General features: G+C 46.0%; 1 protein-coding gene across 12 annotated transcripts in view; it reads left to right on the top strand.

Annotated features, from left to right (window-relative positions):
• The window catches only part of SZT2 (SZT2 subunit of KICSTOR complex), a 152,033-nt gene that overhangs the window by 90,564 nt on the left and 44,701 nt on the right, over positions 1–16,768 (top strand). For 11 of the 12 annotated variants that reach the window (XM_053245426.1, XM_053245432.1, XM_053245430.1 and 8 more), the window contains 13 exons: positions 6,068–6,221; positions 6,312–6,404; positions 6,536–6,617; positions 8,257–8,535; positions 8,736–8,871; positions 9,010–9,126; positions 9,223–9,286; positions 9,494–9,679; positions 9,899–10,192; positions 10,331–10,517; positions 12,822–12,899; positions 13,144–13,282; positions 15,239–15,344. In XM_053245426.1, the coding sequence (XP_053101401.1) occupies positions 6,068–6,221; positions 6,312–6,404; positions 6,536–6,617; positions 8,257–8,535; positions 8,736–8,871; positions 9,010–9,126; positions 9,223–9,286; positions 9,494–9,679; positions 9,899–10,192; positions 10,331–10,517; positions 12,822–12,899; positions 13,144–13,282; positions 15,239–15,344 (1,915 nt within the window). The remainder of the gene's footprint in view (positions 1–6,067; positions 6,222–6,311; positions 6,405–6,535; positions 6,618–8,256; positions 8,536–8,735; positions 8,872–9,009; positions 9,127–9,222; positions 9,287–9,493; positions 9,680–9,898; positions 10,193–10,330; positions 10,518–12,821; positions 12,900–13,143; positions 13,283–15,238; positions 15,345–16,768) is intronic. The other variant, XM_053245427.1, reaches the window with a different exon arrangement.

Genomic DNA, 16,768 nt, shown 5'->3' on the forward strand with positions numbered 1-16,768 from the left:
GACGGAGCTGGTTGCAGAGTTGGTGTTGGAGTCACCCAGTCTTTTAGTGCTGGGGGACTTCAGTATCCATTGTGAGGCTGACTTGACTGGTGTGACTCAGGAGTTCATAGTGACCATGACAACTATAGGCCTATCCCAACTAGTTTCTGAACCAACTCATGTTGCTGGCCACACACATGATTTCGTCTTTTGTTCAGATGTGGGGGGGGGCGTGTTCCATGGGTGGGGGATTCTGTGGATTCCCCATTGTCATGGATGGACCATTACCTGGTTAAAGTTGGTATCACAGCCACAACCCAGCCATGCAGGGGTGGAGGGCCTATTAAGACAGTCCACTTGAGACGGCTGCTGGACCCAGTAGGATTCCAAAAAGCCTTGGAGGGTTTTAATGTTGGTTCTGCCGGTGATTCTGTTGATGCCCTGGTGGGAACCTGGAATAGGGAACTCACCAGGACAGTAGACATGATCGCTCCTAAGTGTCCCTTCCAACCTGCTTTAAAAGTGGCGCCTTGGTATACAGAGGAGTTGCGGGGATCAGTAATCTGATCTGTGATGCCTGAGGATGTGAACAAGCTGCTTGGGGTGGGGTGGCCTACCACTTGTTCTCTGGATCCTTGCCCGACTTGGCTGCATCTATCTAGCAGGGAAATTGTTGGAGATGACCTAGTTAATATCATTAACTCATCGCTGAGGGAGGGTGGGATACCTCCTTGTTTGAAGGAAGCAATGGTTAGACGACTTCTTAAGAAGCCTTCCTTAGATCCTTCAGTGATAGATAGCTATAGTCCTGTCTCCAATCTCCCATGGTTGGGCAAGGTGATTGAGAGAGTGGTGGCTAACCAGCCACAGGCAGTTTGGGAGGAAACTGGTTATCTAGACCCATTTCAGACTGGCTTTAGAGCAGTGGGGTTGAGTCTGCCTTGGTTGGCCTGATGGATGACCTTTACCTGATGCATGACCTTTACCAGGGAATCAACAGAGGGAGTGTGACTCTGTTGGTTCTTTTGGATCTCTCGATGGCATTATTATTATTTATTTATTTACACAGTCAGACAGGTGTTATTGACTGGTTTGTTTTATCCAGACATTGAGTCGTTCCCAAGGACCTGGGATGGCTGAATTTTATTTTCAATGTTGTTGCTGTTATTATAGATATTGTTGCAGAATATAGGCTGTTCCCAGTAAAGCTGCTTTTTGTAATTGGCTGATGGTGATTTCTGTGGCCCCTATGGTGCTGAGGTGCTCTTCAAGTTGTTTTGGAATTGCACCTAGGGCGCCAATTACCATTGGGATTATTTTGGTCTTTTTCTGCCATAGCCTTTCAATTTCAGTTTGTAGATCTTTGTATTATTTTTTCTATTTCTTTTTCTTCTATTCTGCTATCCCCGGTATTGCTACGTTGATTATTTTAACTTGTTTTTCTTTCTTCTCGACTACAGTTATATCTGGTGTATTGTGTGGCAGATGTTTGTCTGTTTGCAGTCAGAAGTCCCATAATATTTTTGCATCTTCATTTTCTACCACTTTTTCGATTTTATGGTCCCACCAATTTTTGGCTACAGGTAGCTTGTATTTTTTGCAGATGTTCCAGTGTATCATCCCTGCTACCTTTTCATGCCTTTGTTTATAGTCAGTCTGTGCAACCTTTTTACAACAGCTGATTAGGTGGTTGTTGTTGTTGTTGTTATTTCTATACCGCCCTTCCAAAAATGGCTCAGGGTGATTTACACAGAGAAATAACAAATAAATAAGATGGATCCCTGTCCCCAAAGGGCTCACAATCTAAAAAGAAACATGAGATTCACACCAGCAACAGTCACTGGAGGCACTGTGCTGGGGGTGGATGGGGCAGTTACTCTCCCCCTGCTAAATAAAGAGAATCACCACATTAAAAGGTGCCTCTTTGCCAAGTTAGCAGGGCATTTGATACCACTGACCATGGTATCCTTCTGGATTTCCTGGGGGAGTTGGGGATAGGAGGCGCTGCCTTGCAGTGGTTCAACTCCTATCTCTCAGCCAATTCCAGATGGTGGAGCTTAGTGATGGTTGCTCTTCAAACTGGGAGCTATTATATGGAGTCTCTCAGGGCTCCATTCTGCCACCAATGCTTTTTAACATCTTCATGAAACTGCTGGGTGAGGTCATCAGTAGGGATGTGCATGGACCGGTCTGCAGGCCATGTTAGAGGCCTGCAAACCAGTTCACAAGTGGCCCAGCCTGGTGGTTCGACGCCAGGGGGGTGGCTCTTTAAGGGCGGAGGGACTGTACTTACTCCTCCCGCCGCATTTCCCCCTCCGGCGCTCCATTCCTTAGTGCAAATTTCAGGGTGGCAGCGTTCCTCCCTGCCTCCCCTGCCCTCTTGTTGATGGTAAAAGCGGAAGTAACTTCCGCGCATGTGGCTGCTGCTGACGCACACCGCACACATCACACGGCGTGCGCGTGCATCAGCGGTGGGTGCATGCACAGAAGTTACTTCCGCTTTTACCATCAGCAAGGGGGCAGGGACGGCAGAGAGGAATGCTGTCGCCCCAAAATTTGCACTAAGGAATGGAGCGCCGGAGGGGGGAAAGCGGCGGGAGGGGCAAGTACAATCCCCCCCGCCCTTAAAGAGCCGCCACCACCCCGGCATCGGAATCCCAGGTGGAGGCTATGGCCAGGAGCACTTTCCACCAACTTCGTCTGATTCGTCAGCTGCATCCATTCCTTGAAGAGAACGATCTCAAAACAGTGGTGCATCAAGCCGTTAACCTCCAGGCTTGACTATTGCACTGCGCTCTATGTGGGGCTGTCTTTGTACGTAGTTCGGAAACTTCAGTTAGTTCAGAATGTGGCTTCCAGACTGGTCTCTGGGGTAACCCAGAGAGACCATATTATGCCTGTTTTAAAACAGTTGCACTGGCTGCCAATATGTTTCTGGGCAAAATACAATGTGCTAGTTATTACCTTTAAAGTCCTGAATGGCTTGGGTCCGGGCTACCTTAGAGAGTGCCGCCTTCTGTATGATCCCCAGCACATGTTGAGGTCATCTGGAGAGGTTCGTCTCCAGTTACCACCCGTACATCTGGTGGCAACTCGGAGCTGGGCCTTCTCTGTAGCTGCTCCTAGCCTGTGGAATGCACTCCTGGCAGATATCCATAATTTAGGCTTGTTGTTGGCCTTTAAGAGAGCCCTAAAAACGTACTTGTTTGGCCTGGGTTTCCAAGGTTCTTAAATTGTATTTGTATTTTAAGTGGTTTTAAATGGTTCTGAATTGTTTTAAAATTGTTCTTATATTGTTTTAAGCACTGTGTTTTAAATAGTGTTTTGTTTTGTTTTTTAAACTTTTGCACCGCCCAGAACCTTTGGATGGGGCGGTCTAGAAATGTGATAAATAAATAAATATAAATTTCAGAGGATTTTCTAATGGATTAGGTTGTGGAAGTATTGAATGTATGAGGTGTTGTAGCTGAATGCATTTGGACAAAATTATTGGGTTGTGAGAACAAATGGAGACTGCTTGAAGCTCTTCCGTCTAGTTTCTGACACTTGAGCAGAAAAACCAGATATTCTACATTTTGCCACCATGAGAACTAATCTTGTTGGCCTAAGGAAAGAAGTAACATTTTGTGTGAAAGCCAAATTCTGCTGCTTGAAGCACTGGTGGTTCTAAACCTTTTTTAGAATGCTCTACACAAAGGGAAGCTAATTCAAACAAATCTATATTCATGCCTAAGTTTATGGAACAGCCAAGAAAGGCCTGAAGGCTGATTTGAGTCACAAACTGAAAAGAGGGCAGCCTGTGCAGCGCTGTTACAAGATCCACTCCTGGGTAGCATCAAGCTTGGCTTGTAATTTGCCACATGTCCCTGCCTGAGGAATACAAGTTGCCTTGGGGGAAGTAGTTGGCAGCTGTGGCGATGTGTGTCTGTGTACTGTGTTGTCCTGGCCCTTTAGCCTTAATGGCTGCCAGAGAAATATATATAACCACAATTGTAATGTTGCTTCCAGCCCAGGGCACCCAACCACTGTGTCTGTCAGTCATAGGTAACCTGAGGTTACAAATGGCATCATGACGTTATCATGGTGGTACACTGATCCGCAGAGGAAGCTCTAAAGGTCATCTTTTAAAAAGAATTTGCACTGCTACAAATGACATTAGCTCACATTCTGCACAAGCACAGTGAAAAGCAAGTGATTCATCAGCATCCACGCTGCTCCATGTGTCTAACACACCACTCTTGCTGTTGCAGAACAGGGGTGTTCCGCTGCAACTTAAAATTACACAATTAGTTGTGTGACACTACCTTCACTGGAAATAATGGAGGTAGTATCACGGAACTGCAACTGTGCAGTTTTAAGTCAAAGCAGAAGCAGAACAGCCTTGTTCTGCAACAGCAAGAATGATGTGTTGGACACACGCAGCAGAGTGGGCATTGCTGAACCACCTGCATTTTGCTGTGCAAAATGTGAGCCAGTGTCATACTCATGACACAACAAGTAAGCCTTGCCCCTCTTCTTGACGGTCTCCACTACCACCTGTTCTAGATTCCATTGCAAACAGACCAGGGCACTGGGTGGAGGCATGAGAAATTGAATGGGCTGAGTGTTGAAGAAGACCTGTAAGGAAAGGTGGGAGCTGTGGGAAGAGATGTGACATCTTTCTCTTGGCTTAGAAAGAAAGGCTGAAGAGAGGATATCAAGGTGTTCAAATGTCTTGAAAGCTGCTATGAACAGGATGAGAACTAGGTACTGCTGTGTTGGTTGGAGGGAGGGGAAGAGGGAACAGACTTAAACAGCAGGAAGACCCAAGGGTATATGTGTTAACTCAGAATAACTGGACTATTACCAGGAGAGACTTGATGGTTTAGGGGTCTTTTTCCCACCCACCCTCCCCCATTCATTTCCAACTTCTATATTACGACCAGGTAAATCAACATAATAAGCTGTACAAATAGATGAAGCATAGCAATTAATACATTAAATTATAATAATTAAATCTTGTATTGAACTGTTTCACACTACTAAGCTAATTAAAAAACAGAATAATTGTGGATCATGAACAAACCGTCTTCCTGAGCTATTCACTTTACCCTCTTCAACAGTTCTTCCTCATGCTGTCTGTTTGCATGAATCAATAAATGCATATTAATCTGTGTTTAAGAGGTGTATCCGTCAATCCTTCTCTTCATCTCTACATAACATAGACCCCCCCCCCAAAAAATCAGTTGACCAAACTTCCATCAAATAAATTAGAGGGTTTTTAAAAACAAGACAGAAGGTTAGATATCCTTTAAAATTATTATTTGCCTCTCTAAAGGGTGTTGATTCAGCATAAGGCAGCTTCCTAGGCTCCATATTTATATATATATTGACAGGAGGGAAGAAATGGCCCAGGCTAGTGAACCCAGGAGGTTAGCCTCTGGACTGGCATTACTTTGCATTTATACTTGGACTTCAGTAAACGGATTCCACAGTATTGTATTATCTATTCATTATTGAAACTTGCCATACATATCTGAGGAATGCCTCTATGAGCAAGCGCCTAGATTTCTGTTGGATTCTGTTCATGGACCCAGTTCCAGAAGATGCATGTCTAGTGAAATGTTTCCACATGTGATGCTATGAATATCTGTTTCATCTGTGTCTGTCGTTTTGTTCTTGACCCAATGAGACTTTTGGTATATATGAAGGAGAGGTAGAACATATAGGCTGCTTCTGAATTAAGGGAATGAAGAGTTGTGTTTTGAAAATAAGTGTGTGTGTATTTATGTATGTATAATATACAACTTTTCAACAACAAAAAGTTGTCAAAATGATTTAGATAGTCAAATGAATGAGAAGATGGTTCCCTGTAAAAGGGGCTCATAATGCTAAAAAGAAATACAAGGGAATCACTGGCAACAGCCATTGGAAGAGGGCTATATGCTGGGCTGAATAGGATCAGTTATCTCTCTCCCCACCCTTCCATCCCAGCTAAATATGAGAGAGCCATCCCTTGAAAAATATGCCTTTTTGCCAAGTTAGCAGGAACTGATGTGTGAGAATGCTTGTGACTGATCTGACTCTCTCTTCAACCCACTCTGTGCAGTACTGAGACGGAGGATTTTAGTGAGTCAGAGTCCCATGTTTCTGCCTGCCCTTCCCAGGAGCCCAGCCACGCCTGCTGTCCAGAGTTCCCCCTCTCACTCCTTGAGAGCAGCCAGCCCTGCCAAGTACACCCTGACTTGCACAAAATTATCCAGGTAAAGGAAAGCTGCTTCCCCTGGGTTGGGTCAGAATAGCTTGTCACATTAAGGTGTGATCACTTCACCATTTCCTATTTCACCTTCTAGGAAAAGTTTTTGGAGATTGGCAGCTTGCATTTTAAACCAGTGCCATCCAACCCTCATTATTTCTTCTACTGTCCACCTTCTGCCAAAAAAGAGGTAGGAGGACATGCTGCGGGAGGTTGCCTCCATGCCTTGGGAGGGCCAAGAGCTGTTTAGAGTTAAATACGGAAAAATCCTGTAGTCAGACTCTGTATGTAATGCTCAAATGGTTTGTTATCCCTATTCAGGAGGATACATCTCGGGACCATGCAGATAGGAAAGGCAGTGAAGACATGGAGAGCTCAGAAACTGATATGGCAGCTGATGAAGGCAAGTGAACTTCACCTTGCTATGCTGTGGACTGCTATAAACACTGTTGGGGGGAAATGCAGCAGCGTGTGTAATTTTTGGTGACATGGGATGATGATCTATATCATCCTCATCATCACCGTCATTCTTGAGTGTATTGGAGAAAGTGTATGGCTATGCCAGAGTCCTTTGGGATGATTGCTGCTGAGTCCCTATTCTTCTTGAAGTTTGCAGACTAACAGCAGTTGCAAGAAATATGAAAGATCCTGGCTGAGTAGTGTACTGGTGGAGCTGAGGCGGTAGAGCTGCTAGAAAGAGCCTCTGATACTTGACTCAGAGTTCTCCCAGCTATGGCTATTTTTTCTCTCTTTTGCACAGAGATGCAGCCAAACAGGATAGCCATAGGGTTACACTTTCCTAGCATTGTCTGCCCACCTCTACTGAACAGTTCCGGACTGCTCAAGTGATCCGCATTTGCAAGTAGTCACTGAAAAACATGTGGTGTAAATCTAGTCCAACATACCTGAAAGTTGCATTTGGACCTTTAAATTCAGGTCCCCGTTGTACTGAATTGGTCAGCTGTGTGGCCCAAGACTTGCAAGACCTTCCATGAAATCAGAGCAGCTGAGTTAATAGTAGCCAGAGGGACTTTGCCACCTAGGGCATTCACTCATGGTCAATTGTACTGAGTAGTATTTCATAAGTACAACCGCCAACTTGCCTTCTGTATGAGAAAACTCTCAAAGATTATCCCAAATTCAAAGTTAATATCCATTACCTCTTTTGTTAAAGTCCAGTATACACAAATAATGTATTAGCCAACCAGACAATTAGTGTTTGCTCAAGTAATTATCCAGTCTTATGTCTCGGTATGTTCTTTTGTTAACTATATTTATTACCCAGTTACAATTTGACATTTCTGAATTACTAAAACAGCTGATCATGTTCAATGGAAAATACATCTTTAAAATTGGTTCTTAAGCCCCTTGATTTGTATCTGAAAAAAATAGTCCTGTATGAAGCTGGCACAACTCCCAACAGTGTGTGTGTTAACTTTATCCACACAACACATAATCAACTTGTGGAATTCTCTGCCACAAGATGTGGTGACAGCCAACAGTCTAGATGGCTTTAAGAGGAGTTTGGATAGCTTCATGGAGGAGAGGACTATCAACAGCTACTAGTCAGAGGGCTATAGGCCACCTCCAGCCTCAAAGGCAAGATGCCTCGGAGTAACAGCAGCAGAGAAGACATGCACTCAACTCCTGCCTGTAGGCTTCCAGCAGCATTTGGTGGGCCACTGTGTGAAACAGGATGCTGGACTAGATGGGCCTTGGGCCTGATCCAGCAGGGCTGTTCTTATGTTCTGTCACTGTACAGAATGTGCAAGATGTTTCAGAGTGGGTTCAAACATTACAGAAACTCTGCCATCTACTGGTGTGCATTGCTCATGTATATGCATCTAGCTGCCAGTGGTTATTGTCACATCGAAAGCCATTCTTGTCGGACTATACTACTGTAGTTAACCCCTTCAGGCTAAACTGTTTTGAGAGACCAAAGTGAACAACAACTGAGTTTGAGTCAAACTCCCCCAATTCTTCAAGCATAGCTTTTTCCCTGCACTTCATCATTACTGATTGGTTGAACTCTTCTTGCACAGGGAATACATCTGCCTGTGTCATTGGCACAGAGAGTGACACAGAACTGGAGGTGGAGTATCGGGAGCAGCTGGACCATGAATTTCTGGAAGCAGACTCCTTGTCAGACTCCAACACTGTTAACCAGGATGAGGACTCCTTCAGTGTGCTGGGAGACTCTCTGGCAGAGCAAGAGCTGCTCGAGCAGGACATGCCGCCCCTCTTTGTGCACCTGACCTGTTCCGTGAAGCTGCGCAACCAGCACAGTTCCATGCCTGTCCAGTCGCTGCCCACCTGTCTGGGTGAATAAAAATAAGCCTGGGCCTTGGTGTCATCAGGGTGGAATGACTAGACTGTCTGGACCACTGGGAGTGCGGAATTGGCTGGAGCCTCATGGGGAAGGGCTGGGAGTCATATGGCTGAGGCCAAGCCATCCCAGGCATTTGACAAGAGGCCACAACTAGGGTTCTTTCACCTGAGTAATGGCTGTTGCTTTCTCTAGGAGAGGTGCTGGGCTGCCTTGAGAGCTGTAAGGCACTGCAAACCATCGATCTCTGTGACCTCTGTGTGACCCTTGACATCTTTGTTCTGACCCTTCCCCTGGAAATCGAAATGGCGAACGACTTGCATCACAATAGGTGGGACTTCAGGGTTAGCAGTGGATTGTGGGTAGAGGAGCCTTGATGCTGCCTGAGGCTGCAACAAGCAGTCATCATGCAGATTAGTGTGACTAGACATAATGAGAGCTTAGTAATTCTTCCCTTTCCATCCTGCAGGTACACCTCTGAGAGTAGCGTCTCTTTCATTCGTTCCCCAGGGAGGCCCTCCTCATTCCGCTCTGATGAGGAGCTCATGCACACCTTGGACAGGCTACCCTCAACTGTGGATGATGGGTATTAACACTTTTTCTCCCTTTTACCCTAGATTGCACAAATGGGGGCGAGGGGAAACAGTGTGTTTGACTGTTGTGTTCTTGCCCCCTTTTCAAGGCATCCAGCACTCTCCAATCTTCCTGGAATGCACAGACAAGCTGTTGAAGCTACTATGACAGAAGTGAGTTCACCTGTTCCTTGGAATGGGACTGCTCTAACTCTTGGGAAATTTCCCTCTTGCCTGTGTCCTTTCCTCATCCATAGAGCACCCTGAGTCCTGGAGAGTGGCCACGGGGCAGGGATGTAACTGTTGGAAGCAGGCCCACAACAGGGGTCTGTGTTCTTGCACTCTTGACTTTGTCTCAGATCTTTGTTTTTCCTATCTCAGATCCGCTGGCTCTTGGATGATGAGATTGTGTCGGCATTGCGCCACTCACAGCCAATCACCGTTGACACCTTGAGTCGAGTGGCAACCCATGTTTACAGTTCCCAAGGCCGCCCAAGCTGCCATTGCGAAGCTGTCCCTCTGCAGTTTGTGTTTGGGCCTGAGAATTCTCTGGAAAGGTTTCGTGAGGTAACGCTCCAACTTGCCACCCCTTTTGCTTTTTCCATATGATTTATATTGTGCCCAGTCCTTAACCTTGAATGACAACCTTTGCAGTTAGCTGCCCACCCCCCAAGAGGTGCCAGTCTTGCTAGCCACCTGGTCTTGCATTGTGCTTACAGAATATGTCCCTCTGCACCTGTTACTTGTTCTTTGCCTTTGGGACTTCATCCTATTCTCTTGTTGCAGGAGTTCCAGAGAATGGCCCTGCCGGGCTATGTGCTCAATGCTGAGGGGAATGATTTCTACTATGTTTCTGTCAGTCGTCTGCATGCCCCAGTGGGCGGACCCAGCCCTGCAGTGACTCTTGAGAGCACCATAACAGGAGGCAGGTGTGAAAGCAGCAGCAAGACAGAAGGCTCCTTGCCCTGTTCCACTCCTCCTGAGGAGGCTCATGGTCTCTGGGCATGGCCAGCAAGAGAGAACAAGTCTGGATTGGAGACAGGAGAATTTTTGGGGATAAGTAGCCAAGTGCATGGTGAGGTATGTGACAGGGGGCGTTTGTCTCAGGTGAGGAGCTGGTGGTGCTAATCTGGCATGGGGCTGCAGGGATGATGACCATGATGGGGACATCTTGGATTGCTTTTTGGTTTGGAAGTGAACTCCATCACCTCTTTGCAGGTGTCAGAAGAACTTCCAAGGCTGGAGCAGGCCAGTACTTTGGAGCATGGTTCCCTGGATGAAGAAGCTACTCTGACCCAGCCACAGCCCTTGCTTGGCTCCTCTGAGAAATGGAGCAGTGAGAAATCACCCTCTGCAACACCGTCTGTGGCAAGTCTGGCAGACTCAGTGACCCCAGGCAGAGAAGGTGAGGAGCTGCCTACAACTGAATGTTGGAGTAGGGACCAGATGATGAGAGATGGCACACAAGGGAACAGGAATTTAGCCCTGTGGGGCTGCTTGGGACTGACCCTCAGTCACATGATGATCACCTTGCAATTCTGTTTTTTCTGAGGCATTACTAGTAGAATCACTTGAGAAGGCCTCTGTAGAAAAGTGTCCTCTTGTATCTGTGGCCAAGCATTGGTCCTTATATTTTGTGTACAGGCAAGCCTATCTTTTGCCCATGACCAATGTTCCCTGTAACACAGAATCCCAGATGTTGTTGACTACAACTCCTAGAATCTCCAACTGCAGTAGCCTTAAGTTTGGGATTCTGGGAGTTGTAGTCAACAACATCTGGGATTCTGTGTTACAGGGAGCACTGCCCATGACCCTGTCAAATTGCAGTCCTCATGCAAGGAGGTCATTCACACAGTCAAAAACTGTTCTGCCCGGGTTTGGCTATGTGTGCTCCCAATTGCCAGCACTGGAAAGCGGTTTTACTTGTTGAAATATATACCAACATCTGAAGTGTATTATGGGTTGTTGAAGGTTGTTGAATGTGGTTCATAATGAAGGTCTTCTGAAACATTAAACAGATACCTGCCCACTTTTTTCTCCTTCTAAGACCATATATTGAACTTTTGGTTCTTCATTTCAGTCTTGTATATACTAATGCCTTTCGTACTCAAAGCTTTGCTGATTTTGAATCAATATTGGGGTTATTTGAAATAATTTTATTAAGGCTGTGTTCACACAATCACCGCAATCATGGTAGCCTTGTGGAGCTGCCTGTGAAAGTGTAGATTTCCCAGCAATCCTGGTAAACTGCTGTGGTTAAACGGCTTATCTATCCTGGTTAAATGTGGTTTGACTAGGGTTGCTGGGGAAATCTGTGTTCTCATAACCAAGCTCCATGGGGCTTTGCAATCCTAGTTAACTCTTTAACCAGGATCACTGTGATTGTGACAATGCAGCCTAATTGAATGTTTGTTCCTTTTTGTTCATTAGTTTATCCTCGTCCTCTTTCACTCACTCTCTTTCCCATTTTTAAAGTAAAACACCCAAGGCAATGCCCATCAACAATTTAAGTCCAAACAAATGAAAAAATAAACATTTAAAATAGGCAAGGAGTGTGTAAAACAAACACTAGCAGTCAGGCCAAAGGCTGAAGTGTTGTTGAGGAGGGGGCTGAATGGCCTCCCTTCTGGTTTATTAAGCTGTTTGTGTCTGACACTCTGTGCAGGCTTGTTCCAATTTTTGGGTATGTGCCAGTCATTCAGCCATTTATGTTAAGGGCTGTTCAGATTCTCCTTTTGTGAAATAGGGTTCCAAAGTGGAAGGGATTACACTGAAAACAATGAGCAGTTCCTGTACTCCCCTCTAATCTGCAGATGTCTTCCTGATCAAACTGTTTTGGTTTCATCCACTTCATTATTCTGGAGAAGGCATTTGGTGCTTGTTGTTAATATACTGCTTTTCAATAACAGCAAGTTCTCAAAAGCAGTTTATTTAGCAAATAAAATGAAAAGACTTTTCCCTGTCATAAAGAGGCTCACAATCTAAAAAGAAATACCCAGAAGACACCAGCAAATGGTCACTGGAGATATGTTGTGCTGGGGTTGAATAAGGACAGTTGTTCTCCTTCTGCTAAATAATAGAACCACTGGTTTGAAAGGCACCTCTTTACACAGTTAGCAGGGGATTATGTACACCATTTGCTGTGGCTTTACTTGCATCCCTAGTAATTTAAATTGCTTATTTGGCTTTTTTTTGTTCAAACATTCCCTTTTCAGATTTATGAGGTCTGTGTGTTTTTAAATCAACATTTTCTCCCTAGGCCTAGCTTAACTGCAAAGGCTCTCCCTCACACTTCCTCTCCTAGGGGTGTCTGTTAAAGTGCCTTTCTTTGTAGCTCTGCTTCAATATTGATTTTTCTGTAATCAAAACCACTTTAGTACTGAGGGGCTCATGAGATTGTAAGCTCTAAAAAGGCTACTGTGTGTGTTGCTCTTGCATTTCTTTGTGCAGTCAATCTTGTTTAGTTTCTTACATCAAACAATTCATGTAGCAGCCAGGGTAGAAAAAACAAAGCCACAGTTTGGTACTGTGCTGACACTCCGCCCCCAAAGGCCTGTTTCCCTAAAGGCCTGTTTCTTGGTGTGTGGGCTGTAAATTCTCAGTTGAGGAGCCTGGGTTGGATCTTTTGGCTTAGTATATGGAGAGAATTTGGGAGGGGGGCAGTCCTGGGAGCAGTGTCTCAAGACATTCTGACCTTCTTTCCTTGCAGGCTTTGGGAAGCAGCATCCAAGTCGGGTGCAAAGCCTGGTGTCAAGCCAAGGTAGTATGGATTCTGATCTCCTTCTGGGTAAGTGGGTGAGCTGGGTCATCTTTGTATGGTAGGGAAGAGAGGTCAGTCCTTATGGTGAGGGGTTGTGGGACAGCAGCTTAAGGTACACAGAATTCTTCTAAGGCCTCAACGCTGGCTGTGTGAACAGGAGACTGTGAGGGAACCACTAGGCTCTTCAAAGGTCTCATTTACACACTTGGTCCTCAGTCAAGGTTGGAATTGATGAGCCACTTATAAAATGGGGAGGCATTTCATTTTACAGGGTACGATGGTGGAAGCAGTGACTCTGAATGTGAGGAGGCAGTGATGAGTGACCTGGAATCTAAGTGCCCCCTCATGCCTGATTTCTGGCTCATCATAAAGATCTACCAGGACCGGGTTGAAGTCTCTTCCCACACACGGTAATGCTCCCTTTCCCTTAGCCCTCTAGCAGGGGTTCTGATTCCCCAAAGGGTAACTGTGGCCTCTATCTAGGGCTCTCTGCAGTCTCTCTTTACTTGCCTTCACATTAGCCAAAAGGCTTCTAAGTTCTCTCAGCTTCTCTTATACTCTCACTTGCTCATTCCAACATGGGGCCAACTGGGCTGTGACCAATGGTGACTCAAGACCCCTGTGTGCCCAAGGCAGGACCCCACATGTTCCCCCCCTTGTGTGCATCCTCCTTCCCCTTTGCTTAGAGGGGGCACAGGAGGCCACCTTGCTGCCTTGCCACTGTCCCAATAATAAGTTGTCTGAGGCAACTGTCTCACTTTGCCTCATAGAACGCCCACCCCTTACTGACACAAGTTTTGTGCCCATGCTGGAAAAGGGAGAAGAGGTTTTATCTCTCAACGGGGTCTTAAGTCCTGCCAACCACAGTCCTATCCCCCTGATACCAAAAGGTTTCCAACCATGGATGTAGCCATAATTGAAATGGGGTGGGGGGTGGGATGAACAAACATTCATTCGAGACACATGAGTGAGGGATCCCATTGGCTCAGAAATGCTATTTTCTCCGGACTCAGTGCCAGATTGCTGGCTCGTGATCAGAGTGTGGAGAGTGTGATGATACTTGCACAGGCGTAAGATAGAGGGCACGCTGAGATGTTTTGTTGTTCACTGTGCCCATGCAGTTCTGCATCAAAGACACCGGGGAGGGAGGGAGAGAGAGACAGTGAGGGGCAGAGGTCCATTCTTTATTACTCGTCTCAGGGCCCACTTCAACCTTGCTACACCCCTGTTTCTAACACCCATCAGTGCTCTGCTTCCCCCATTTGAAGCATCTGTTATTGCATTCAACCCATTAGTCATACAACAGCAAAAGATATTGTACATTGTCAGTATACTCCGTTGCTCTCAGAAATGGAAATGTCTCAGGTCCCTCTGACTCCCAAGAGCCCTTATGAGAATGAAGAACTGACTAGTTACGAATAATTTATATGTTGATTAGTCTAAGGGTTAGTGAGTTAAATCATGGCAACTGTTGCTACGTACTGGGATTGACAGGAGAGTTGCATGGTTTTCAGAACCTAGGAAGCAGAGTCATTGGAAGTTAACTGCCAAGGAAGAGGCTGACAGAAAGGGACTCTGACTGTGAAATAATAAACTGTATACTAGCTGGGCTAAGCACAGAGTATCTGTGCCTCTGGCAGGCCCACCCACTGCCACTGCCACTGCCTTTTTCTCCCCACTTGTCAGCCTCCCTGGCTTTCTGGCCAGCCGGCCAGCCTGTTTCTTGGCCCCCGCTCCCACTTCTACCCCACTTTCTGGCTGGCGGGCCGGCTTGCCCACTTTTTGTCCTTTCCCCTTCTCTGCCCGCTCCCAGCACTTTCTGGCAGGCTCCAACTTCCAGCACTGGCTGGCCTGCCGCCTCCTCCTCCCCCGCCGGTGGTTGAGCTGCCTGCCGCTCCCTCCTCCCCCCCACCCCCGGTGGCTGGGCTGGCCTGTCACCGCCTCCTCCTCCTCTCCCGGCGGCCGATCTGGCCCGCCGCCACCTTCTGCTCCTGCTGGCCGGCATCACTATTTTCTCCACCGCCCCTGTCACTATCCTATCTGGCAGCTGCTCGTGAACTCTCACGAGAGCTGCCAAACATGGGATTCGTGACGGGTACTTTTAAGAGAATTAAATATATAAAAGATGGTTGTGCTTTGAACTGTGTGTTGCTTTGAAAGGATCAACTTTTGTTTGATTCGTTTTTCTTTTTGAAAAAATCTGTTTTAAAAATATTTGGACTTTCTCTATTGGAGAAACTGCCCATGCCTAAAACATTCCCTGCTATCAAGGGCAATAGCTATTATAGGAGAGGACTGTTGAAGATAAATGGTAGTAGCAGGTATAGGAACCTTCACAGAGACTTCTCTCTTTCCTTTCCACACAGCAGCCTGAGTGCCGTGAAAGCAACATTGAATGAGGAAGGGGAGTCATTGCATCTTCACCGTACTGTGGTGAAGAAAGTGGGTGAGATCTGCCGCATTGTTAATCAGGTAACTGATCTGTTCCTTCAATGGCAAGAATATTTCCCTAATAGTTCCCCAATAGGAATACTCATTAGACAACAGGGTTCTATGACCGGGAAGATAAGATAAGAACAGCCCAGCTGGATCAGGCCGAAGGCCTATCTAGTCCAGCATCCTGTTTCACCAGTGGCCCACCAGATGCCTCTGGGAAGCCCAGAGGAAAGAGTCGAGGGCATGCCTTCTCTCTTGCTGTTGCTCCCCTGCAACTGTTATTCAGAGGCATCATGCCTCCAAGACTGGAGGTGGCCCATAGACACCACACTAGTAGCCATCGATAGGCCTGTCCTTCATGAATTTGTCTAAACCCCTTTTAAAGCCATCCAGGCTGGTGGCTGTCACCACATTTTGTGAAAGAGAATTCCATAGATTAATTATGCACTGTGTGGAAAGGTAATATTATAATGCCCTTATAAAAAGCGATGGTGTGCAGCCACACCTGGAGTACTGTGTACAGTTCTGGTCACCACATCTAAAAAAGGACATTGTAGAACTGGAAAAGGTGCAGAAGAGGACAACCAAGATGATCAGGGGTCTAGAGCACCTTTCTTACGAGGCAAGGCTACAACACCTGGGGCTATTTAGTTTAGAAAAAAGATGACTGCAGGGAGACATGATAGAGGTCTATAAAATCATGCATGGAGTGGAGAAAGTGGAGAGAGAGAAATTCTTCTCCCTCTCACATAACACTAGAACCAGGGGTCATCCCATGAAATTGATCACCAGGAAATCTAGGACCAGCAAACTGAAGTATTTTTTCACACAATGCATAATTGTGTGACCCTTTTCCATCTGGCTTCCGCCCCGGATATGAGACTGCCTCCAGGTGCCAACAATGAGGCAGGCTCGGTTGTCGTGCACGCGGGACAGGGCCTTCTCTGTTGCTGCCCCCAGACTCTGGAATGCTCTCCCGGTGGCTATTCACTCCTTGGTCTCCATCACAGCTTTCAGAAAGCATGTTAAATCATGGCTTTTTACCCAGGCTTTTATTTGATTGTCTCTGCTGCTGATCTTTATACTATGTATTGCTTTTATGCTTGTGTTTTACATTTTTAATCAAATTTGTTATATATTTTTAGCTTAATATTTTAATTGTGTCTTTTTTACAATCTTGTTTTTAAATTTTGCTTTAAACCGCCTTGGGATTGTTTTAATGAAAGGCGGTATATAAATTTAACAATAAACTAACTAACTAACTAACTTGTGGAATTCTCTGCCACAAGATGTGGTGACAGCCAACAACCTGGATGGCTTTAAGAGGCGTTTGGATAACTTCATGGAGGAGAGGTCTATCAACGGCTACTAGTCGAAGGGCTATAGGCCACCTCCAGCCTCAAGGCAGGATGCCTCTGATTACCAGTTGCAGGGTCCTAACAGCAGGAGAGAGGGCATGC

Source organism: Hemicordylus capensis, chromosome 4 (genome assembly GCF_027244095.1).
Source record: "Hemicordylus capensis ecotype Gifberg chromosome 4, rHemCap1.1.pri, whole genome shotgun sequence".
NCBI lineage: Eukaryota > Metazoa > Chordata > Lepidosauria > Squamata > Cordylidae > Hemicordylus > Hemicordylus capensis.